This window comes from Panulirus ornatus, chromosome 57 (genome assembly GCF_036320965.1).
Source record: "Panulirus ornatus isolate Po-2019 chromosome 57, ASM3632096v1, whole genome shotgun sequence".
Taxonomy (NCBI): Eukaryota; Metazoa; Arthropoda; class Malacostraca; order Decapoda; family Palinuridae; genus Panulirus; species Panulirus ornatus.
Genome location: NC_092280.1, coordinates 18,626,513 through 18,652,614, shown reverse-complemented (window position 1 = coordinate 18,652,614; position 26,102 = coordinate 18,626,513). Strand labels below are relative to the sequence as shown.

The window sequence follows — 26,102 nt, the reverse complement described above, 5'->3', positions numbered from 1 at the left end:
GCGTTTTCCTACAAATGGGTTTTTCCCTCACAACAGGAGCGTTTTCCTCAAAACCCATGAGGTTTTCTCACAAATGGCTTTTTTCCCTCACAACATGGCGTTTCCTCAAAACCCATGACGTTTTTCCCTCACAACATGGGGTTTTTCCCTCAAACATGGCTTTTTTCCCTCACAACATGAGCGTTTCCCTCACAACATGAGCGTTTTCCTCACAACATGAGCGTTTCCCCTTCAAAAAATGACCCTTTTTTCCTCAAAATGGCTTTTTCCCTCAAAAATGGCTTTTTCCTCAAACATGGGCTTTTTCCCTCAAAACATGAGGTTTCCCTCACAAATGGGGTTTTTCCCTCAAACATGTGCTTTTTCCCTCAAAACATGAGGTTCCCTCAAAACAGGGAGCGTTTCCCTAAACAACATGGGGCTTTTCCCCTCACAACATGAGCGTTTTCTAAAAATGGCTTTTTTCCTCCAAATGGCTTTTCCCGCTCACAACATGAGCGTTTTCCTCACAACATGAGCGTTTCCTACAACATGGCGTTTTTAAAAGAAAAAATGAGCCCTCCTACAACAAAAACAGATGTGTTCCCTACTGGTCCATGATTTTTTTTTGGGCCCACTGAGTGTGTCCCACATTTGGGGCGAGTGTGAAAAAAACGGATCCAGGAAGTCTGTCTATGAGTGAAAACCTAACGTATAAACGCCAAAGTAAACGATTAAATCCCATATATTATTATATATTATATTTTATATATATATATCTTTTTATATTTATTCTGCTTTGTCGTTTGTCCCCCGCGTTTGCGGGGTTTTAAGCGCAAGGAAACGGGACGAAAGAAAGGGCCCCAAACCCCCCCCTTATAACATGTATAGGCACAAAACGTCCCACACGAAAATATACATACCTATACATCTCAATGTCACCATATATATATACACATACAGAACTTTCATATAAAACCATGCACACAATTCACATGTCTGCCTTTATTCATTCCCATCGCCACCTCGCCCAATGGAATACCATCCCCCCCCCCCCTTTTGTTTTGCGGGGTAGCGCTAGGAAAAAACAATAAAAATATTCCTATGAGTCCACGGGGGAAAAAGAAAAAACGATAAGTTCCCAAGTACCTTTCGTGTAATAAACACATCATCAGGGGGAAAAAGAAGAAAAGAAATATGTCAGTTGTTTTTCCCAAAAGGCGTCCTAGCTTTGTATTTGGTGTATATCAATGATTATATTCTTCCCGTGTCTCCCCTTTATGATTTTGTTATTCACGAAAGTGCATTGGGAAAATTTTTCGTGTTTCATTTTCCCCTGGACTCATAGGATTTTTTTGATCACGCGCAACCTTGTGGCCCTTTTCCAAAATATATATATATATAATTAATTTTATATATATATTATAATATATATTTTATATATATATTTTATAATTTAATATATTTTATTTTAATATATATGCCAAAACCCTTTCTGAGCGAATCCCAAATATGAGAGAGGAAAAAAAACCCCTTATAAACTGGGTCATATTATGAGCGTACCACACGACAGTGAGTATGAGGATAGAGGAAGAAGAGGAACAGGAAGGTCCTTTTTTTTTTTTTTCCCAGGGCGTTTTTTTTTTTTCCTATTTTTCTCTCTCTCTCTTTTCTCTCTCTTTCCCCCTTCTCTCTTCTTCTCTCTTCAAAGGGGGTTTAAGGGGGTTAAAATACTGGGGGGGCCCGGTGGGGGGTTACCCGTCTGTCCAGGTTGTACCCCGGGTTGGGGCGGGGTGAGGATCGTGAGGAACTTGCTCTTGAAGACCAGGTCGGTGGAGCGCTTGAAGACGGTGTCCAGCCCCTCATGACCCTCCACTCTCAGCTGCCACTGACCCGACTCGCTCGTGTCGGGAACCTGCGACGTAAGACGTGTTAAGTCATCTCTCACAAGGTCAGGGGATTTCACTTTATCCTGTCCTTATGGAGTAACCATGTTAGCAGTTCGGCTACGCGACACTCAGCCACCTATTACGTTTCATGATCACCGTTTTACCCCGACGGCTCCTGATAGATGGCGTTGTGGTCATGATGTCTGTTTCTTTCCTTACACGCCTAGGCTTTTGGATCTTCTGAATTTCTTTTGTATTTCCTAACTAACGTCTACGACCTGTCCCTTTTAACAGGCAGGTCAAGCTTGCACTCTGTCGATAACTCTTAAATCGTTTCTATTTATCTCCCTTATCCCCTTCTCTAAGCTATGTATGCCTGGGAAGCCTACATGCTATGTATGCCTGGGAAGCCTACATGCTATGTATGCCTGGGAAGCCTACATGCTATGTATGCCTGGGAAGCCTACATGCTATGTATGCCTGGGAAGCCTACATGCTATGTATGCCTGGGAAGCCTACATGCTATGTATGCCTGGGAAGCCTACATGCTATGTATGCCTGGGAAGCCTACATGCTATGTATGCCTGGGAAGCCTACATGCTATGTATGCCTGGGAAGCCTACATGCTATGTATGCCTGGGAAGCCTAGCTGCTATGTATGCCTGTGAAGCCTAGCTGCTATATATGCCTGGGAAGCCTACATGCTATGTATGCCTGGGAAGCCTACATGCTATGTATGCCTGGGAAGCCTACATGCTATGTATGCCTGGGAAGCCTACATGCTATGTATGCCTGGGAAGCCTACATGCTATGTATGCCTGTGAAGCCTAGCTGCTATATATGCCTGGGAAGCCTACATGCTATGTATGCCTGGGAAGCCTACATGCTATGTATGCCTGGGAAGCCTACATGCTATGTATGCCTGGGAAGCCTACATGCTATGTATGCCTGGGAAGCCTACATGCTATGTATGCCTGGGAAGCCTACATGCTATGTATGCCTGTGAAGCCTAGCTGCTATGTATGCCTGGGAAGCCTAGCTGCTATGTATGCCTGGGAAGCCTACATGCTATGTATGCCTGGGAAGCCTACATGCTATGTATGCCTGGGAAGCCTACATGCTATGTATGCCTGTGAAGCCTAGCTGCTATATATGCCTGTGAAGCCTAGCTGCTATGTATGCCTGGGAAGCCTACATGCTATGTATGCCTGGGAAGCCTAGCTGCTATATATGCCTGGGAACCTAGCTGCTATATATGCCTGGAAGCCTAGCTGCTATGTATGCCTGTGAAGCCTAGCTGCTATATATGCCTGGGAAGCCTAGCTGCTATATATGCCTGGGAACCTAGCTGCTATATATGCCTGGGAACCTAGCTGCTATATATGCCTGGGAACCTAGCTGCTATATATGCCTGGGAAGCCTAGCTGCTATATATGCCTGGGAAGCCTAGCTGCTATATATGCCTGTGAAGCCTAGCTGCTATGTATGCCTGGGAAGCCTAGCTGCTATGTATGCCTGGGAAGCCTAGCTGCTATATATGCCTGGGAAGCCTAGCTGCTATATATGCCTGGGAAGCCTAGCTGCTATATATGCCTGGGAACCTAGCTGCTATATATGCCTGGGAACCTAGCTGCTATATATGCCTGGGAACCTAGCTGCTATATATGCCTGGGAAGCCTACATGCTATGTATGCCTGGGAAGCCTAGCTGCTATATATGCCTGGGAACCTAGCTGCTATATATGCCTGGGAACCTAGCTGCTATATATGCCTGGGAAGCCTACATGCTATGTATGCCTGTGAAGCCTAGCTGCTATATATGCCTGGGAACCTAGCTGCTATATATGCCTGGGAACCTAGCTGCTATATATGCCTGGGAAGCCTAGCTGCTATGTATGCCTGGGAAGCTAGCTGCTATATATGCCTGGGAACCTAGCTGCTATATATGCCTGTGAAGCCTAGCTGCTATATATGCCTGGGAAGCCTACATGCTATGTATGCCTGGGAAGCCTACATGCTATGTATGCCTGGGAAGCTAGCTGCTATATATGCCTGGGAACCTAGCTGCTATATATGCCTGTGAAGCTAGCTGCTATATATGCCTGTGAAGCCTAGCTGCTATATATGCCTGTGAAGCCTAGCTGCTATGTATGCCTGTGAAGCCTAGCTGCTATATATGCCTGTGAAGCCTAGCTGCTATGTATGCCTGGGAAGCCTACATGCTATGTATGCCTGTGAAGCCTAGCTGCTATATATGCCTGGGAACCTAGCTGCTATATATGCCTGGGAAGCCTACATGCTATGTATGCCTGTGAAGCCTAGCTGCTATATATGCCTGGGAAGCCTAGCTGCTATATATGCCTGGGAAGCCTAGCTGCTATATATGCCTGGGAAGCCTAGCTGCTATATATGCCTGGGAAGCCTAGCTGCTATATATGCCTGGGAAGCCTAGCTGCTATATATGCCTGTGAAGCTAGCTGCTATATATGCCTGTGAAGCTAGCTGCTATATATGCCTGGGAAGCCTACATGCTATGTATGCCTGGGAAGCCTAGCTGCTATATATGCCTGGGAACCTAGCTGCTATATATGCCTGGGAAGCCTACATGCTATGTATGCCTGGGAAGCCTAGCTGCTATATATGCCTGGGAAACCTAGCTGCTATATATGCCTGGGAAGCCTAGCTGCTATATATGCCTGTGAAGCCTAGCTGCTATGTATGCCTGGGAAGCCTAGCTGCTATGTATGCCTGTGAAGCCTAGCTGCTATATATGCCTGTGAAGCCTAGCTGCTATGTATGCCTGGGAAGCCTAGCTGCTATGTATGCCTGGGAAGCCTAGCTGCTATGTATGCCTGGGAAGCCTAGCTGCTATGTATGCCTGGGAAGCCTAGCTGCTATATATGCCTGGGAAGCCTAGCTGCTATATATGCCTGGGAAGCCTAGCTGCTATATATGCCTGGGAAGCCTAGCTGCTATATATGCCTGGGAAGCCTAGCTGCTATATATGCCTGTGAAGCCTAGATGCTATGTATGCCTGTGAAGCCTAGCTGCTATATATGCCTGGGAAGCCTAGCTGCTATGTATGCCTGGGAAGCCTAGCTGCTATATATGCCTGGGAAGCCTACATGCTATGTATGCCTGTGAAGCCTAGCTGCTATGTATGCCTGTGATGCCTCGCTGATACTCATACATAAGGGGCTAGAAGGGATCATAAATAAAGGGAGTACAGATGGATAACCGGTGCATTATAGAATGATGATTACAAGTGTGTGGTGATGATGATGATGTAGCGTGAAGAAGTTATATTAGAACAGTGGGTAGAGGACGAGTGTCGTAGTATGATGTGGTCGTGCTAAACTTATGGCAAGGTGATAGGTTGGTGAATATGACATTATAGTAGGTGGTATGAGGAGGGGGGGAGAAGGCGACTGCTGGATAGATGTAATGAGAAGGGGAGAGGGAGAAGGGGACTGCTGGATAGATGTAATGAGAAGGGGAGAGGGAGAAGAAGGGGACTGCTGGATAGATGTAATGAGAAGGGGAGAGAGAGAAGGGGACTGCTGGATAGATGTAATTAGAAGGACTGACTCAGAGTTGGGAACAGGATCGAGGAAGATGCTGCAGGAGTTGACTCGGGATAGAGATACTGGTCAGAAATTGGGGATAGTACAGAGGAAGATGCTAGAGGGGATGACTGGGATAGACGAAGAAGGTGCTGGAGGAGTGGACTGATGAGTAGCAGATGCAATGGACACATATCGTGTAGGGAGGTGGTATGGTATGGACGGGGCAACTGTCTCACACTAAACGAGTCGACCTAGTTTGTAAAGTGGGAGGAAAGATAAGTACAAAGTATTCTTATAAGTGCACACAAGCCCGTGGCAACTGCTGCGTGGCCTATATACACCTGATCCCACCCTGTATACACCTGATCCCACCCTGTATACACCTGATCCCACCCATTAAACTAGGAATGGAGTAATGACAGGATAAAGAAAAAAAAAAATAACATTAATGCATTGAGAAGCTGACAATGAACATACGAGTTTTTCGCCGTTAAGAGAGAAAAAAAAATAGGATACAGTACGTAAATGCCGTATGATTTCAACAAAGTTAATTGCTACATTACGTTCAGCGGAACGTGAAACACAAAGGCAGGACCAAACACAAGGGTAAGGGGGAGGTGTAAGGTGATCAAGTCACGTCAGCCGGAGAAAATCAATGTTACACGACCGTCCGTCAGGTACACATGCCAAGAGGATAAGTTTACCTGTTCTCTCTCTCTCACTGCCATACAACCAGAGGGTATCATAGTGTCTCGTCCTCGACCTCACGTCTGGTATGGAATACGGGAATACTGGTGGACAAATGGTGAACGTAAGTCACACATAAGCCCTCACACTAGTTAGGTTTGAGACGTTGTATGCTCTGAAGAATCTGTCCTGGGATCTAATATATATATATATATATATATATATATATATATATATATATATATATATATATATATTATCCCTGGGGATAGGGGAGAAAGAATACTTCCCACGTTTTCCCTGCGTGTCGGAGAAGGCGACTAAAAGGGGAGGGAGCTGGAAAAGGGCTGGAAATCCTCCTCTCCCGTTTTGATTTTCCAAAAGAAGAAATAGAGAAGGGGGCCAAGTGAGGATACTCCCTCTAACGCTGTCCTCTGTTCTTAGCGCTACCTCGCTGGCGCGGGAAATGGAGAATATGTATGAAAAATAATATATATATATATATATATATATATATATATATATATATATATATATATATATATACACCTTTGTTTTTTTTGCGCTACCTCCCTAACGCGGTAGACGGCGATTAAGTATTCTAATAATAATAACAATAATAATAATACTAATAATAATGATAATAATAATATAATTGGAACGATGTGGTATACCGGGGTCGACGAGCTGTCAATGGATTGAACCAGGGCGTGTGAAGCGTCTGGGGTAAATCATGGAAAGTTTTGTGGGGCCTGGATGTGGAAAGGGAGCTGTGGCTTCGGTGCATTATTACATGACAGCTAGAGACTGAATGTGAACGAATGTGGCCTTTGTTGTCTTTTCCTAGCGCTACCTCGCGCACATGCGGGGGAGGGGGTTGTTATTTCACGTGTGGCGAGGTGGCGATGAGAATGAATAAAGGCAGACAGTATGAATTATGTACATGTGTATATATGTCTGTGTGTGTATATATATGTATACATTGAGATGTATAGGTATGTATATTTGCGTGTGTGGACGTGTATGTATATACATGTGTATGGGGGTGGGTTGGGCCATTTCTTTCGTCTGTTTCCTTGCGCTACCTCGCAAACGCGGGAGACAGCGACAAAGCAAAATAAAAAGTAAAATATATATATATATATATATATATATATATATATATATATATATATATATATATATATATACACACACACACACACATACATCAGTATCAACAATAATGCTAGGTTGTAATATATCAAAATTTGTAAACGACACAAAACTATTTTCCAACTCTACAACTGACAATGAACGTCTCGATCTACAAGCGCGCTTATATACTTCGGTACATTTGGCTGCCGTGTGGTATACGAATTCGGATAAAACACGCCAAAACTTACAGCTCGACAGCAAAAATCGAATAGGAAATTACGGCCTGAACTTGGCCGAGCTACTTAACGTAAATGTGAAAAGAAATTTAGGGTGTAACAATCTCAGATGACCTAAAGCTAAGGCAACATCGCACAAAAGAAGTAATGAATAGACATAAAAAAAAATTCTGATCTTCGGAGGGTAGTAGGCCATTTAAATTCAACCCCACAGAAATCCTCCTCATTGCATGTAATTGAGTGGCGCGTCTCCACCTTGAATACAGCACTCACCTCCTGTCGCCGTACTTGGAAAAAAAGAGAAAAAAAAAGAGAGACGACGTAGAAGAGAGACATATATAGCTCACCAGCGAGGGAGGGACCAAGACGATTCCTGGAGACCGAGGAACAGCAGGCTGTAAGCTTAGCCCATCTCGACGACCTCAGCTTATTTAGTCATCAACAGTGAAGGTGGTTGGGAGGTGAGCTCATACAACGAATTTCGCAACCATCCGGGCTTTCATCAGTCTCCACCCGGGCGACATTATAAAAAGAAGAGACCAAACTCCTCCCAACATGGAAGGAAGCGTTTCAGTGTTAACAGGGCAATGTGTCTCCTTCTCTGTTGATGTATGGCATGTGAGGCCCAGTATAACTGGTGGTAAGAGCCAACCCTATGTATGCGTTGTAGAACAGGCTATGACTGATGTAACCTGCGCCTACAAAATCATAAAGCAGACATTTGTTTTTTATCATTATTGCTCGACAGCCTTATCTGCTTTGCCCTCTTTCTGCGCTAAAACTCTTTCGCGTCTGATTTCTTCTATGACGACACAACTCCAATATAAGCCAGCGGTATGTTTGATGTTTACGTGTCTTGAGAGAATGTACATGGCCCTCTGAACTCATGGAATGCCTCAACTCAGCTCATTTTTCTTTGGAATCAATCAGTTATTTTACTCTTCCAATAATCTAGTTTGAGTGATTTTTTCAGTGATACCGACCAGTACTTTAGCGCACTTTCCCTATCCCCCCTTTCTGAAAAAAATGGACACATTCTCCCCCTTCTTTCCTTCCTTAGCACCGACTCATCTTCCTTCGAGTTCCAGAAAATTATAATAGCAGAACACTGAATGTGTCTGTTCCTTCCCTGAACACACATAGTGTGTGTGTGTGTGTGTGTGTGTGTGTGTGTGTGTGTGTGTGTGTGTGTACACTTAATATAGAAAGAAGATAAACAAATGGTTCTGTTGACGATCGAGTTAAGATTTGATGTTTCCATGGCATGTACGTGTTGTTCATGTTGTATGAGAGTATCCTTGAGTGTAGATAGATATCATTTGAGTCCTGAGAGACTTACGTATGGATGCAACACTGTGAGGAGATACGTGATTATAAATATGCAAAAATACGTCCTTGGATAGAGTTATGGATAATCACATGAATCTTACCAGATAAATTAAGAAAAAAATCTGTCTACCTTCCTATGAAAAATAAAATGACAACCTTAGACGACCAAACGAAGGGAAACAGGAACAAATGAAAGATGAAGACAATGAAAAAAGAATATAAAGGGGTTGCCAATTCTGACTAGGTTTTCAATCAGGCTTCCTAAATGGTAACGGCTGTAAAGGTATTACTGACTGCTGTTTCTTCGAACCTTCCTACGCTTCCTATAGTAGATAGAGCAATTCTGCCGTATTACTGTTGTATTTCTGTATATATGTTTACGCTTTCTATGACACGAGTTATAGCAGTAGACCGTAGTACTGCGGCATTTCTGAAACTATCATACAATTAAGCTTTCTGTAATGGCTATATAGCTATGGGCCATATTACCTCTATATGTTTGAACTAGGCTTCCGATAATGACTATATATATATATATATATATATATATATATATATATATATATATATATATATATATATATAGCTGTAGATAACATGATCGCTGTATTTCTACAATGTCCATGAACCCCCATCCAAAACACGATCATATTCTGGCACTCTTCTCGGGTAAAACATTAACATACACAGATTAGCAAGTAACAGAAGACCTTAACAATTCTATAATAATAATAATACAAGACATCCAACACCTGCATGATCACTGGACTGCTAAAACTACCACCTCAAAAAAAAAAAAAAAGCGAAACGTTGTTCGATCAATCAGCCAAAGAGATCGCCTGACATCATTTCTCCAGGAACGTCTTGAGGGCTGACTCTACAAAAAGTAATCGACTTTTACGTGTGAATTTCATTGTTGGTCTGCGGTGGGGGTATCTCAAGGCAGACGCCTACAGAGCGAGAGAAAGTCTGGAAGACCTCGTCTACACCAACTACTTCCCAGAGCAAGCAATTATGACATTCTCTACAACACACCCCCCAAACACAGAGGGAGGGAGGGGGACACACAAAAAACTAATCACTTCGCTAACCTTATTATCCAGCCAAATCAATCAACTCCAGTGGTGAATTTACACCAGGCGAACAGCCAGACGTACGAGTCTGACTTATGAACAGAGGAAGAGAACAAAAAAATACACAGTATAAGTTAACCACAAAGACAGTCTACTTTTTGTTCATGGGGCAAGATTGATCAATCATCATTATGGTATCGAAATACGCGCACACTGGCTTACCCTGGACGGTCGGTCTCCCGTGACGCTCGGTCCACTGCTGCGCACAGCGTCGCTTCAACTCAAGTGTTGACGTCAACACTCGTTGCCAAGAGCGGGCGTCACCTGACTCGAGTCAACTGGTGACTTAGGTTCTACTGAAAGTGGGTACGATAATCTGGTCCTCTACCGGTGTTTAACCTAATCACATCATTATCAGCACTAACAGCTATTCGTCTAATACGATATGCAACGCATATGTGTCAAATTATCCATAAAATCGCTTTTTTTAAATCCCACATCCCTCAAGTTCTTTTTTTAATGTCCTCCAAATTTCCCTAAACTCGTTCGTTAAGTCGTAAAGTCGTACATTATGTTCCAAATGTCTCAGTGTCATATTTTGTCCAAGGTTCTCGTTAAATCTATTATTCTGTCCACAATTTCTGGTGAAATCTATTTTGTCCAAACTTTCTCATGAAATCTATCAAACTCTGTGTCCCAGATTTCTCATAGTCTTACTTTGTCCCAAATCTCTCACAAAACCTCTCATATTGTCCAAACTTTCTCATAAAAATCTCTCATCATGTCTAAAGTTCCTCAGAAAGTCTCTTACATTGTCCCGAATTTCTTATATACCATATGTCGACTGCTTCCAACATTCAAACGTACACCCGTCCACTTTGACAACGTACAATCGTCATTCATCAAAATACGCTGTGGTTTGAGGCCTTAAACTTTTGAGTTACCCAATACACTAAGAAGACATTAGACAATTCGTAATACTTTATATATCAAGCCTGAATCACAGTCTAACGACACACCATTGTTAGGATTTCGAATAATGATTAATATGAGTCACTCAAACCATCATCAGTTGCTCCCCGGTGGTGCAAAAGCTGAGCTGCGTCACAGGACCGTCTGGTCTGGTCCGTCACAGTAACGGTGGCACGGGAGACGTTTCGCGCTCAAGGAACGTGACAGAAATGACCATCTTTGTCTGATCACTGCCCAAACGTCGTACCGTAGTGCTCAGGATAGATGCACTTGGTAACTTATCGTGTTTCCTTCTAAATCCATGGGGAAAGGAAACACGGGAAGTTCCCAAGTGCACTTTCACGTGATGATCACATCATCAGGGGAGATACAAGACAGAAATATCACAGTCAGTTGATATACACGGAAGAGACGTAGCTAGGACGCCATTTGGTAAACAACCACTACCCGAATAGAGAGGTCGGGTGCGTTCAAGTCTGGCAACATGCGTATCATGAGATTTATGATGCGGACGAAAAAAAAAAAGGGAGTTTGAATATCTTAACAATAAAGCTATCTAATTTGTATATACCTTCACGTATATGAATGTTACAATTCTTTGTGTATTTACTAATCGAAGATTCGATGATAATTTCTCGTGGTAACGGAGTTAGTTCATAACTGAGAAGGCATTACTCCAGTCAATAAGATGATCATAATTCTTAACATGATTAAAAAATGCATCATCAATAAACTCTGGAATGCATATACGTAGTGCTCTAAGGAACACAGACTGGTATGATAATGATTTAACTGTCATGTTAAGCTGAGTAATAATGGATATGAGCAAACATTGGAAGGTTTTTCTGTATCTGCTAAACTTAAAACATGTTTCCATACCTATGGATAATGCAATCTAAAAATCATAACACCATTATGCTCAATTTCTACGGTAAAGATGATGGAAGGTAATAAATGGATAAGTAAAGTGAGAAATGTTTGTTGATTTTCATTTGTTGGCCAAACAAAAGAATATCATCTAAATATCTAAACCAAATTGCATTAGAGGGCAAGATATCCTTTAGTAACTCTATTTCAAAGAGTGCTATGTTAAGATTACTTAATGCAAGTGAAAGAGGGTTACCCATTGCCATCCCAAATTTTTGAGCATAATATTCGCCATTAAATTGCAATACACAAGTCATTTATACATAATTTCATCAATTCAATAAAAACAGACTTTAAAACAGGCAAGTGAATAATATCCAAGACATCAGCTAAATATTCTAAGACGTCATCAACCGCAACTTTTGTGAACAGAGATGAAACCTCTTAGAACATTTAATCAGGCACGCACCAGAAAGTTATACAGGCTGTGTTTATAGAGTGCCATGTAAAGACTGTGATATGTTTTATGTTGGGTAGACTGGTAAGGAACTTTCTGTTTAAGTAACATGAATACAAGGAGAAGACAAGAATCAAATGCCTTGTTTAATCATGCTAAAAATTATGATAATTGTATCTAATGAAGTAATGCTATCTCAGTTATCAACTCTAACTCCTGTACCACGAGAAATATAATTGAATCCTCTATCACTAAATACACAAAGAATTGCAACATTCATATTAGTGAAGGTCTATACAAATTGGAGAGCTTTATTGTTGTAAACAGTTTCCATTTTTTTGTCCACAAAATAAATTCTAAGATACTCAAGTTGCCAAACTTCAGCGCACCCGACCTCCATTCTGGTAGTCACTTGTTTACCAAATGGCGTCCTAGCTACGTCTCTTCCTTGTATATCAAATAACTGATATATTTCTGTCTTGTATCTCCCCTGATGATGTGATCATTCCACGAAAGTGCACTTGGGAACGTATGGCGTTTCATTTTCCCGTGGATTAGAAGGAATTTAGTAGATCACGTGCTCAATTGTAACCTTTTCCAATATACATACATATAAAGTCAATTCATTATGTAAACACACGTCATGACCAAACCCCACCTCATACAGACCTCTTCATTCATCATAGCATTACCTCTTCATTCATCATAGCACTACCTCTTCATTCATCAGAGAATTACCTCTTCATTCATCAGAGCACTACCTCTTCATTCATCAGAGCATTACCTCTTCTATCAAAAACATCTAATTTTTTCCTCTTCAATCATTTTACATCATGCTGATTTCTCAACCCCAAAAATAATTTTTTTTTTGGCGACCGTAACAAGCACGAGACGAGACCTCTCTCTCTCTCTCTCTCTCTCTCCCCTGGCATCACCGTCCCACGACGAGCCTAGCCATTCATCTTCTCTCTGCTAGGTTCGGCTTCGAACTTCTATATCAACCACAGTTACTGGTCCTCACTTGCCTTGTCTTGTGACACAGTTTCTGACTTTCGCTTTCTCGTCCAGTGATCTGGTGAGCGTCACTCCGCCACACGTATAGTGATATTGTGACCTTTGGGGGACCCGTCTTACACAGGGAAATGGATCAGTGCCACAGTCAGGTCGGCCTAAGTAGTTGGTGAGGTAGTGGGTCACGGGGGCAGGAGGGTGCTGGGTCAGGTCGGGTCAGGTCAGGGGACCAGGAGGGTGCTGGGTCAGGTCATGGGACTAGAAGGGTGCTGGGTTAGGTCGGGTCAGGTCAGGGGGCTAGGAGGGTGCTGGGTTAGGTCAGGGGACTAGGAGGGTGATCGGTTAGGTCGGGTCAGGTCAGGGGATCAGGAGGGTGCTGGGTCAGGTCAGGGGACTAGGAGGGTGCTGGGTTAGGTCGGGCCAGGTCAGGGGACTAGGAGGGTGATCGGTTAGGTCTGGTCAGGTCAGGGGACCAGGAGGGTGCTGGGTCAGGTCAGGGGACTACTAAGTGGATGATGGGTTAGGTCGGGTCATGTCAGGGGACTAGGAGGGTAATCGGTTAGGTCGGGTCAGGTCAGGGGATCAGGAGGGTGCTGGGTCAGGTCAGGGGACTAGGAGGGTGATGGGTTAGGTCGGGTCAGGTCAGGGGACTAGGAGGGTGATCGGTTAGGTCGGGTCAGGTCAGGGGAACAGGAGGGTGCTGGGTCAGGTCAAGGGACTAAGTGGGTGATGGATTAGGTCTGGTCAGGTCAGGGGACCAGGAGGGTGCTGGATTAGGTCAGGGGACTAGGAGGGTGCTGGGTAAGGTCGGGTCAGGTCAGGGGACCAGGAGGGTGCTGGGTTAGGTCAGGGGACGAAGGATGGCGCTAGGTCAGGTTAGGTCACGGGAATAAGAGGGTGCTAGGTCAGGTCAGGTTAGGGGAACTGGATGATGCTGGGTCAGGTCAAGTCAGGGGAACTGGAGGGTGCTAGGTCAGGTCAGGTCAGGGGAGCTGGAGGATGCTGGGTCAGGTCAGGGGAACAGGAGGATGCTGGGTCAGGTCAGGGGAACAGGAGGATGCTGGGTCAGGTCAGGGGAACAGGAGGATGCTGGGTCAGGTCAGGTCAGGTTACTGGGAACAGGAGGATGCTGGGTCAGGTCAGGTTACGGGGAACAGGAGGGTGCTGGGTCAGGTCAGGTCAGGTCAGGGGAACAGGAGGGTGCTGGGTCGAGTCAGGTCAGGTCAGGTTACGGGGAACAGTAGGGTGCTGGGTCGAGTCAGGTCAGGTTACGGGGAACAGGAGGATGCTGGGTCAGGTCAGGTCGGGTCAGGTCAGTGCCACAACACAACAGGAGGAGCCTCACAGCCGTTACCGGCAAAACCCCATCTGTCTCAATACACATCACAACACCAGGGTTTGTTGTCCTACGTCATACACTCTCTCTCTCTCTCTCTCTCTCTCTCTCTCTCTCTCTCTCTCTCTCTCTCTCTCTCTCTCTCTCTCTCTCTCTCAAACCATGAACCACCTGGAACTGTAAAGATGATAGACTGTCAAGTTCTCTCTCTCTCTCTCTCTCTCTCTCTCTCTCTCTCTCTCTCTCTCTCTCTCTCTCTCTCTCTCTCTCTCCCCTTTGCACTAAGTCTTGTGGTCAAGGCTGAGCAAAATTATTCTCGTCTCGAAAACACACACACACACACACACACACACACACAAAGGAGGCCTAGCCTTGCCGTAGGCTGCATCAACACGCATGACTGATGCTCAAATCTTTTCTTATCTTTTTTATGCTGAAATCAATTATGAGACGACGAGCCACATACGAAGGAAGAATGTGAGACTAATGAGCTTGTGTCGAGACGATGAGGTTGCCAATGTGATTTCAAAAAGCCAGACCTGCCTAGGTAGATGAAGACGCTTGGCTCAATGCTGAGAAGAATCTTATTAATCCATACACTGATAACATGTATCCCTTATACCATGTATCACTGGTAACATACATCCCTCATACCATGTATCACTGATAATATGTGTCCCTCATACCATGTATCACTGATAACATGTATCCCTCATACCATGTATCACTGATAACATGTATCCTTCACACCATGTATCACTGATAACATGTATCCCTCACACCATGTATCACTGATAACACGTATCCCTCATACCATGTATCACTGGTAACATGTGTTCATGACACCGCCTATCCCTGTGGTATCATGTTTCGTCATTTCACGGATAACCAACATAGATGTACTCTCTGTTTAACATAACAAATCGTGTTATATATATATATATATATATATATATATATATATATATATATATATATATATATATATATATATATATATATTGTTGGAAAGGATCACAATTTTGCGCGTGATCAAGATATTCCTATGAGTCCACGGGGAAAATGAAATGTATATCGATGTATATCAACTGACTGTTATATTCCTCTCTTGTGTCTCCCCTGATGATGTGATTATTACACGAAAGTGCACTTGGGAACTTTTCGTGTTTCATTTCCCCCGTGGACTCATAGGAATATATATATATATATATATATATATATATATATATATATATATATATATATATATATATATATATATATATGGTGACATCATCTGTTGATGTCACCTTTCTCAAAATACCATTTCATGCTAACGCTTGTGAGGTTATATACCTTTACCTGCCTCTAGTCACAAGCCAAGACTCCATAGTGTCCTCACAGGGACGACTAGCGAACGTTTTGAGTCAATTGGACGACCATTCCACTCTCCCCTTTGAGTCACTAGGACGACCCCTCCCCGTCCCCTTTTGAGTCACTTGGACGACCCCTCCCCGTCCCTCTTCCCCCAAGCCTGAACATTAAGGGCCATTTGGACAACGCCCCCTCGTTAATACCCTTTTTTCTCTTTCACTTGGACGACCCAACGTTTTTCTACACGACTCGAACGACGACCCGACCCTTTCCCCTCCTCTCGACAACGTTTCGCGTCGTGGGGACGAGACCAGAGGGACGACTGACTCCACGACCCTACGGTGGAACACAGCACCTCAAGTGTGTGGTCCGCGGAAGAGGAGGGAGGGACGATACAGCCGTCCTTGAGCCACCTATATTCTCGGACGTCCCGTAGTGATGGACCGTCAGGAACGCGGAACGAACCCCCTACCTCACAGCACGGGTGAGGAGCACGCACAGCAGTCCCTCCTCCTCAGCGAGCGCGTCAGTGTTAGGAGAAGGAGGAGCAGGAGGAAGAGGAGTGAGAGGATGAATTGCCTCCCTCATCAGCAAGCGTGTCAGGGCGAGTCAAGTGCCCTGTCAGCAGACGTGTGTCCTGGCTTATATACATGACACCGTGGCATATGAGGGTGTGGCACGCGACAGAGGGAGGGAGGGAGGTGATCAGGCGGGATGGTGCGCAGTAAACCCGGCTGCCATTTTCAACTCTGGTCTCATCAAGGTGACTCCGTCGTCATCTGCTCAATCACTCATGACCCGACACCATCACACGCTGGGCTGATGGTAGTCTACTCTCGTCATGCCCTCATACTGTGGTCTACCTCGGCTGAAGGTAGTGTACACCTGTGGTGTTCCCTTCCATCTATAGTTTACCTCGTCCACCACAGACTGGAGGGACCCCATCTGTAGTTTACCTCGTCCACCACACACTGGAGGGACCCCATCTGTAGTTTACCTCGTCCACCACAGAATGGAGGGACCCCATCTGTTGTTTACCTCGTCCACTACACACCGGAGGGACCCCATCTGTAGTCTACCTCGTCCACCACAACCTGGAGGGACCCCATCTGTAGTTTACCTCGTCCACCACAGACTGGAGGGACCTGGTAATGGACGGCTCCCCAGGCATGATCCCGGTCCCACCCTAGAATTAGCAACGTCTGACATGAATAGCCACAATCTACCTGCTATTGTTAGCAGTACAATAGCCCGTCCAGAAATTACATAGCATTACTTTATCAGTGGCTGCTGAACATCGCCAACAGATGAGAATGTACGTAATAGCGCCATTCGAGAATGGATATCCCCCCCCCCCCCCCCAGTGGTATGTTGAATGGTATACAAAGAGGAGCGAGTTTTGATTTAGCTTCCGGATATAATTTGGTCAAGTGCCATAACACGTATCTCTCCTGTTCTGGCCTTGTTCTCCTGATACTTCACTAATTCGACTACATCTGACGTAGCACGGCCAATTCTCCTTGCACAGCGACGTGCGTTTGTCTCGTGTCGTGAACCAGTGGCAGAGAGAGATCCAACGAACACAAGGTGCATTAACTGGTGTGTCAGGGACATACACCAGCCTACTGCTCTCTCTCTCTCTCTCTCCTAATCATGGATGCTTTATACAAGACAATGGCCCATCAACACCAGTCACGTATGGGTACGAAACACAACTTTCAGCCTGTGATTTCTTATATTTATATATCTTTTTTTTCTCGAGAGCTTAAAAAGAAAAAAGAACTGACACGACACATAATAATGGCAGCTTACGCGTGACCTTTTGGGCAGGGTGTCATCCCCACGTCTCCCACCACCACAAGATCATGGCAGGACGAGGTTAATGCCAGACTCTGTGAGGGTAATCATAGCCTCGCCTCACTCTCCACATCTGAGCTTCCTCTCTTTATTCTTTTTTGGGGGGGGTCATGTTGAAGGTGCCTGTCATGGCACAAGCTCTTGACCAAAGCTAGGCCTCCCTGAGTTACGGGGGAGTGGGAGGGGAAAAAACCCTCCCTTTGATAAAAGATTCAGCTCGTAGCTGTTAGGAGAGACACCGGAGGGTAAACACCACTGCTCTCCATCCAGTGGTGTCCGATGACTGAAGACGAAGGGGGGGAGAGTCGAAGAGTCTTTGTGCCCCTAGGATGTGTGAGGCGGTATGCAACTGTGTGTATATATGTCACCTCTGGATCGCGAAGGTGGTATTTTACAATGTCTTCCATGCCTGTCGTGCGTGACGGTCGGATGTGATTTCCGAGAATGTTCAGTCGAAGAATATGTCTCTTGTTAGCCCTATTGGCAGCATCTGTGGACGGGAGTAACTTTCATACTTATTCTTGTCTCATCTGTTGAGGATGACACAAGGCTCCCGCCTGCATCAGTGTGGGACATAAGACTGAGGGACAGGAGGAGTGCCTCCTCTGACACACATTGTTACGTTAAAAAAGTTGTATATCCATCCCTATCTTTTTTTCCCCCCATTACTCTCATCTTTCGCACTTTTTGTGTCACGAGAACTTGGTCACATGCATCAAATGTTGTGAAGTCTGTGTCAACCACGTCAGGATTTGTTTATCGTAGTGGTCAAGCGAGTGATTATCGTAGTGGTCAAGCGAGTGATTGTCGCAGTGGTCAAGCGAGTGATTATCGTAGTGGTCAAGCGAGTGATTATCGTAGTGGTCAGGCGAGTGATTATCGTAGTGGTCAGGCGAGTGATTATCGTAGTGGTCAAGCGAGTGATTATCGTAGTGGTCAAGCGAGTGATTATCGTAGTGGTCAAGCGAGTGATTATCGTAGTGGTCAAGCGAGTGATTATCGTAGTGGTCAAGCGAGTGATTATCGTAGTGGTCAGGCGAGTGATTATCGTAGTGGTCAAGCGAGTGATTATCGCAGTGGTCAAGCGAGTGATTATCGCAGTGGTCAGGCGAGTGATTATCGTAGTGGTCAAGCGAGTGATTATCGTAGTGGTCAAGCGAGTGATTATCGCAGTGGTCAAGCGAGTGATTATCGTAGTGGTCAAGCGAGTGATTATCGTAGTGGTCAAGCGAGTGATTATCGCAGTGGTCAAGCGAGTGATTATCGCAGTGGTCAAGCGAGTGATTATCGTAGTGGTCAAGCGAGTGATTATCGTAGTGGTCAAGCGAGTGATTATCGTAGTGGTCAAGCGAGTGATTATCGTAGTGGTCAAGCGAGTGATTATCGCAATGGTCAAGCGAGTGATTATCGCAGTGGTCAAGCGAGTGATTATCGTAGTGGTCAAGCGAGTGATTATCGTAGTGGTCAAGCGAGTGATTATCGCAGTGGTCAAGCGAGTGATAGAGGCATATCATTTTCCCGCCCTCCTGCAGCCGTCATGTCCCGGCGAGAGGCATTTTGGTGACCCTTGGGCGTCCACACCTCCCAAGCTGTGGAGCGGTTGTGACCAGCTGGGGGCCGTACCACAATCACCACATGTTACTAAGGGCATCATCATCATCATCATCATTAGCATCATTAGTTCGCGTCATCATCATCATTATCATCATTAGTTCGCGTCGCATCACGATCGAGCCATCAATATCCTCACCGACCATAAACCTGTCTTGGGTGAAATTCCTGAGCCGCAGATTGTTGCCTGTGGAGTTTCCCCGGCAACAGATGGATCTGAGAATCATCAGACCACAGACGACACAGTTCCACAGAGGCAGCGAGTGCCACCCGGATGCAAGCGAATGCTTTCCATTCCTCCAGTCATCGGAATCGTCCTCGCAAATCATGCCTAAATATGTACAGCCTTGGAGGACGAGGACGAGGACGAGGAGGAGGAAGAGGACGAGGAGGAGGAGGAGGAGGAGGAGGAGGAGGAGGGGCCTGCCTGCGGCGAACGGAGGGAGCAGAGGAGTTTCACGCACAGGTTAACAACACACCGGAAGGCCTCCGCTCCGAGATTTAATGCAAAATCATGGTGCACTGTCGCCGCCCCGCTGCTGCTGGGTGGTTCCGGTGGTACACAGTCCGCCGTGGGGGACGATGATCAGGCACAATACACCGCCACACCCGCGTCCCACTGGGGTCGCTCTACACTACACCCGCGTCCCACTGGGGTCGCTCTACACTACACCCGCGTCCCACTGGGGTCGCTCTACACTACACCCGCGTCCCACTGGAGTCGCCCTACACTACACCCGACGTCTCTGGTCGCGACCCTACTCCCCCACACCCACCTGATGTCTCATATAGCCGCACCCATCATCTATCAAGTCGCTACACTCTACACTCGTACGTGAAGAGACGCTGGGTATGACGGGCAGCTGTGCTGGACCGCGAGGCTCATGGGCTAGGCTGCGTTGACGAGGGGCACGGCACGCCTCATGCTTCTGCCCACGCATGTCACGCACGTTCAACGAGAACAAGTCTCCCACAATAGCTAGCTAAGACCCGTCTCGCTTCCATTATTCTGAAGACAATATCTCGACCAGTTCTCGCTTATAACATGGACCTGGCAAGCGTCATTCATGGACACACCCAAGTCATGAGCTGGTTTAGCAAGGACTCATGCCCATTGTCCAAAAACATAATACGAAATACAGAGTGGACGTAAAGTTATGAAAAATCGCTTTCATTTGGATGTTTGAATAAGAATTCATCTTTAGGAAGACTGACAAGTCATTCAGCGACATAAGACTCTATGAAGACGTCTTGAACGGGAGGCGCAGAAATTCACAGAACACTTCGAATGGGAATATGATAAGATCTTGTCAACATTTCTCAATGTAGAAGTTGTAGAAAAAGAAAAAAAAAAATGCATTTTCTAAAAACACACAAGAATTCCATTACAGTTACTATTACATAACCACAGTCATAAATAGTCTATGTTAGCATATTTGGCGACAATGGAACATCAACAAAATCGCAATAACCCATTATGAGAAGAATAACAAAGAACAAAAACATGAACAAAAATACTCCGTTTGCCTCAACGCGGAAGTTCTGTTCGCGAGAACAGCAATGTTCATTGTCTGTGCAAAATGTTCTTTATATATATATATATATATATATATATATATATATATATATATATATATATATATATATATATATATATATATATAACATGCAGGAGGGTGAAAGGAGGGCAAGGAATAGAGTGAATAGGGAATCGATGAGGTATACCCGGGGGTTGACGTGCTGTCAGTGATTGAATAACAAGGCATTTGAAGCGTCTGGTAAACCATGGAAAGCAGGTGTAGGTATGTATATTTGCGTGTGTGGACGTATGTATATACCTGTGTATGGGGGTGGTTGGGCCAATTCTTTCGTCTGTTTCCTTGCGCTACCGCGCAAACGCGGGAGACCGCGACGAAAAGATAAAAAAAAAGTGTTCAAGGGTCGTACCGTCGTGTTCAAGGGTCGTACCGTCGTGTTCAAGGGTCGTACCGTCGTGTTCAAGGGTCGTACCGTCGTGTTCAAGGGTCGTACCGTCGTGTTCAAGGGTCGTACCGTCGTGTTCAAGGGTCGTACCGTCGTGTTCAAGGGTCGTACCGTCGTGTTCAAGGGTCGTACCGTCGTGTTCAAGGGTCGTACCGTCGTGTTCAAGGGTCGTACCGTCGTGTTCAAGGGTCGTACCGTCGTGTTCAAGGGTCGTACCGTCGTGTTCAAGGGTCGTACCGTCGTGTTCAAGGGTCGTACCGTCGTGTTCAAGGGTCGTACCGTCGTGTTCAAGGGTCGTACCGTCGTGTTCAAGGGTCGTACCGTCGTGTTCAAGGGTCGTACCGTCGTGTTCAAGGGTCGTACCGTCGTGTTCAAGGGTCGTACCGTCGTGTTCAAGGGTCGTACCGTCGTGTTCAAGGGTCGTACCGTCGTGTTCAAGGGTCGTACCGTCGTGTTCAAGGGTCGTACCGTCGTGTTCAAGGGTCGTACCGTCGTGTTCAAGGGTCGTACCGTCGTGTTCAAGGGTCGTACCGTCGTGTTCAAGGGTCGTACCGTCGTGTTCAAGGGTCGTACCGTCGTGTTCAAGGGTCGTACCGTCGTGTTCAAGGGTCGTACCGTCGTGTTCAAGGGTCGTACCGTCGTGTTCAAGGGTCGTACCGTCGTGTTCAAGGGTCGTACCGTCGTGTTCAAGGGTCGTACCGTCGTGTTCAAGGGTCGTACCGTCGTGTTCAAGGGTCGTACCGTCGTGTTCAAGGGTCGTACCGTCGTGTTCAAGGGTCGTACCGTCGTGTTCAAGGGTCGTACCGTCGTGTTCAAGGGTCGTACCGTCGTGTTCAAGGGTCGTACCGTCGTGTTCAAGGGTCGTACCGTCGTGTTCAAGGGTCGTACCGTCGTGTTCAAGGGTCGTACCGTCGTGTTCAAGGGTCGTACCGTCGTGTTCAAGGGTCGTACCGTCGTGTTCAAGGGTCGTACCGTCGTGTTCAAGGGTCGTACCGTCGTGTTCAAGGGTCGTACCGTCGTGTTCAAGGGTCGTACCGTCGTGTTCAAGGGTCGTACCGTCGTGTTCAAGGGTCGTACCGTCGTGTTCAAGGGTCGTACCGTCGTGTTCAAGGGTCGTACCGTCGTGTTCAAGGGTCGTACCGTCGTGTTCAAGGGTCGTACCGTCGTGTTCAAGGGTCGTACCGTCGTGTTCAAGGGTCGTACCGTCGTGTTCAAGGGTCGTACCGTCGTGTTCAAGGGTCGTACCGTCGTGTTCAAGGGTCGTACCGTCGTGTTCAAGGGTCGTACCGTCGTGTTCAAGGGTCGTACCGTCGTGTTCAAGGGTCGTACCGTCGTGTTCAAGGGTCGTACCGTCGTGTTCAAGGGTCGTACCGTCGTGTTCAAGGGTCGTACCGTCGTGTTCAAGGGTCGTACCGTCGTGTTCAAGGGTCGTACCGTCGTGTTCAAGGGTCGTACCGTCGTGTTCAAGGGTCGTACCGTCGTGTTCAAGGGTCGTACCGTCGTGTTCAAGGGTCGTACCGTCGTGTTCAAGGGTCGTACCGTCGTGTTCAAGGGTCGTACCGTCGTGTTCAAGGGTCGTACCGTCGTGTTCAAGGGTCGTACCGTCGTGTTCAAGGGTCGTACCGTCGTGTTCAAGGGTCGTACCGTCGTGTTCAAGGGTCGTACCGTCGTGTTCAAGGGTCGTACCGTCGTGTTCAAGGGTCGTACCGTCGTGTTCAAGGGTCGTACCGTCGTGTTCAAGGGTCGTACCGTCGTGTTCAAGGGTCGTACCGTCGTGTTCAAGGGTCGTACCGTCGTGTTCAAGGGTCGTACCGTCGTGTTCAAGGGTCGTACCGTCGTGTTCAAGGGTCGTACCGTCGTGTTCAAGGGTCGTACCGTCGTGTTCAAGGGTCGTACCGTCGTGTTCAAGGGTCGTACCGTCGTGTTCAAGGGTCGTACCGTCGTGTTCAAGGGTCGTACCGTCGTGTTCAAGGGTCGTACCGTCGTGTTCAAGGGTCGTACCGTCGTGTTCAAGGGTCGTACCGTCGTGTTCAAGGGTCGTACCGTCGTGTTCAAGGGTCGTACCGTCGTGTTCAAGGGTCGTACCGTCGTGTTCAAGGGTCGTACCGTCGTGTTCAAGGGTCGTACCGTCGTGTTCAAGGGTCGTACCGTCGTGTTCAAGGGTCGTACCGTCGTGTTCAAGGGTCGTACCGTCGTGTTCAAGGGTCGTACCGTCGTGTTCAAGGGTCGTACCGTCGTGTTCAAGGGTCGTACCGTCGTGTTCAAGGGTCGTACCGTCGTGTTCAAGGGTCGTACCGTCGTGTTCAAGGGTCGTACCGTCGTGTTCAAGGGTCGTACCGTCGTGTTCAAGGGTCGTACCGTCGTGTTCAAGGGTCGTACCGTCGTGTTCAAGGGTCGTACCGTCGTGTTCAAGGGTCGTACCGTCGTGTTCAAGGGTCGTACCGTCGTGTTCAAGGGTCGTACCGTCGTGTTCAAGGGTCGTACCGTCGTGTTCAAGGGTCGTACCGTCGTGTTCAAGGGTCGTACCGTCGTGTTCAAGGGTCGTACCGTCGTGTTCAAGGGTCGTACCGTCGTGTTCAAGGGTCGTACCGTCGTGTTCAAGGGTCGTACCGTCGTGTTCAAGGGTCGTACCGTCGTGTTCAAGGGTCGTACCGTCGTGTTCAAGGGTCGTACCGTCGTGTTCAAGGGTCGTACCGTCGTGTTCAAGGGTCGTACCGTCGTGTTCAAGGGTCGTACCGTCGTGTTCAAGGGTCGTACCGTCGTGTTCAAGGGTCGTACCGTCGTGTTCAAGGGTCGTACCGTCGTGTTCAAGGGTCGTACCGTCGTGTTCAAGGGTCGTACCGTCGTGTTCAAGGGTCGTACCGTCGTGTTCAAGGGTCGTACCGTCGTGTTCAAGGGTCGTACCGTCGTGTTCAAGGGTCGTACCGTCGTGTTCAAGGGTCGTACCGTCGTGTTCAAGGGTCGTACCGTCGTGTTCAAGGGTCGTACCGTCGTGTTCAAGGGTCGTACCGTCGTGTTCAAGGGTCGTACCGTCGTGTTCAAGGGTCGTACCGTCGTGTTCAAGGGTCGTACCGTCGTGTTCAAGGGTCGTACCGTCGTGTTCAAGGGTCGTACCGTCGTGTTCAAGGGTCGTACCGTCGTGTTCAAGGGTCGTACCGTCGTGTTCAAGGGTCGTACCGTCGTGTTCAAGGGTCGTACCGTCGTGTTCAAGGGTCGTACCGTCGTGTTCAAGGGTCGTACCGTCGTGTTCAAGGGTCGTACCGTCGTGTTCAAGGGTCGTACCGTCGTGTTCAAGGGTCGTACCGTCGTGTTCAAGGGTCGTACCGTCGTGTTCAAGGGTCGTACCGTCGTGTTCAAGGGTCGTACCGTCGTGTTCAAGGGTCGTACCGTCGTGTTCAAGGGTCGTACCGTCGTGTTCAAGGGTCGTACCGTCGTGTTCAAGGGTCGTACCGTCGTGTTCAAGGGTCGTACCGTCGTGTTCAAGGGTCGTACCGTCGTGTTCAAGGGTCGTACCGTCGTGTTCAAGGGTCGTACCGTCGTGTTCAAGGGTCGTACCGTCGTGTTCAAGGGTCGTACCGTCGTGTTCAAGGGTCGTACCGTCGTGTTCAAGGGTCGTACCGTCGTGTTCAAGGGTCGTACCGTCGTGTTCAAGGGTCGTACCGTCGTGTTCAAGGGTCGTACCGTCGTGTTCAAGGGTCGTACCGTCGTGTTCAAGGGTCGTACCGTCGTGTTCAAGGGTCGTACCGTCGTGTTCAAGGGTCGTACCGTCGTGTTCAAGGGTCGTACCGTCGTGTTCAAGGGTCGTACCGTCGTGTTCAAGGGTCGTACCGTCGTGTTCAAGGGTCGTACCGTCGTGTTCAAGGGTCGTACCGTCGTGTTCAAGGGTCGTACCGTCGTGTTCAAGGGTCGTACCGTCGTGTTCAAGGGTCGTACCGTCGTGTTCAAGGGTCGTACCGTCGTGTTCAAGGGTCGTACCGTCGTGTTCAAGGGTCGTACCGTCGTGTTCAAGGGTCGTACCGTCGTGTTCAAGGGTCGTACCGTCGTGTTCAAGGGTCGTACCGTCGTGTTCAAGGGTCGTACCGTCGTGTTCAAGGGTCGTACCGTCGTGTTCAAGGGTCGTACCGTCGTGTTCAAGGGTCGTACCGTCGTGTTCAAGGGTCGTACCGTCGTGTTCAAGGGTCGTACCGTCGTGTTCAAGGGTCGTACCGTCGTGTTCAAGGGTCGTACCGTCGTGTTCAAGGGTCGTACCGTCGTGTTCAAGGGTCGTACCGTCGTGTTCAAGGGTCGTACCGTCGTGTTCAAGGGTCGTACCGTCGTGTTCAAGGGTCGTACCGTCGTGTTCAAGGGTCGTACCGTCGTGTTCAAGGGTCGTACCGTCGTGTTCAAGGGTCGTACCGTCGTGTTCAAGGGTCGTACCGTCGTGTTCAAGGGTCGTACCGTCGTGTTCAAGGGTCGTACCGTCGTGTTCAAGGGTCGTACCGTCGTGTTCAAGGGTCGTACCGTCGTGTTCAAGGGTCGTACCGTCGTGTTCAAGGGTCGTACCGTCGTGTTCAAGGGTCGTACCGTCGTGTTCAAGGGTCGTACCGTCGTGTTCAAGGGTCGTACCGTCGTGTTCAAGGGTCGTACCGTCGTGTTCAAGGGTCGTACCGTCGTGTTCAAGGGTCGTACCGTCGTGTTCAAGGGTCGTACCGTCGTGTTCAAGGGTCGTACCGTCGTGTTCAAGGGTCGTACCGTCGTGTTCAAGGGTCGTACCGTCGTGT

The 26,102-nt window shown here is 47.2% G+C and overlaps 1 protein-coding gene across 1 annotated transcript in view; it reads right to left on the bottom strand.

Annotated features, from left to right (window-relative positions):
- LOC139766187 (CD109 antigen-like) overlaps positions 1 to 17,062 on the bottom strand; it is a 128,777-nt gene extending 111,715 nt beyond the window's left edge. Inside the window, exons 1-2 of the mRNA XM_071694458.1 lie at positions 17,012 to 17,062; positions 1,738 to 1,894 (exon numbers count right to left, since the gene is read on the bottom strand). Coding sequence (XP_071550559.1) covers positions 1,738 to 1,894; positions 17,012 to 17,062 — 208 coding nt within the window. The remainder of the gene's footprint in view (positions 1 to 1,737; positions 1,895 to 17,011) is intronic.
- Positions 17,063 to 26,102: the final 9,040 nt, after the last annotated feature.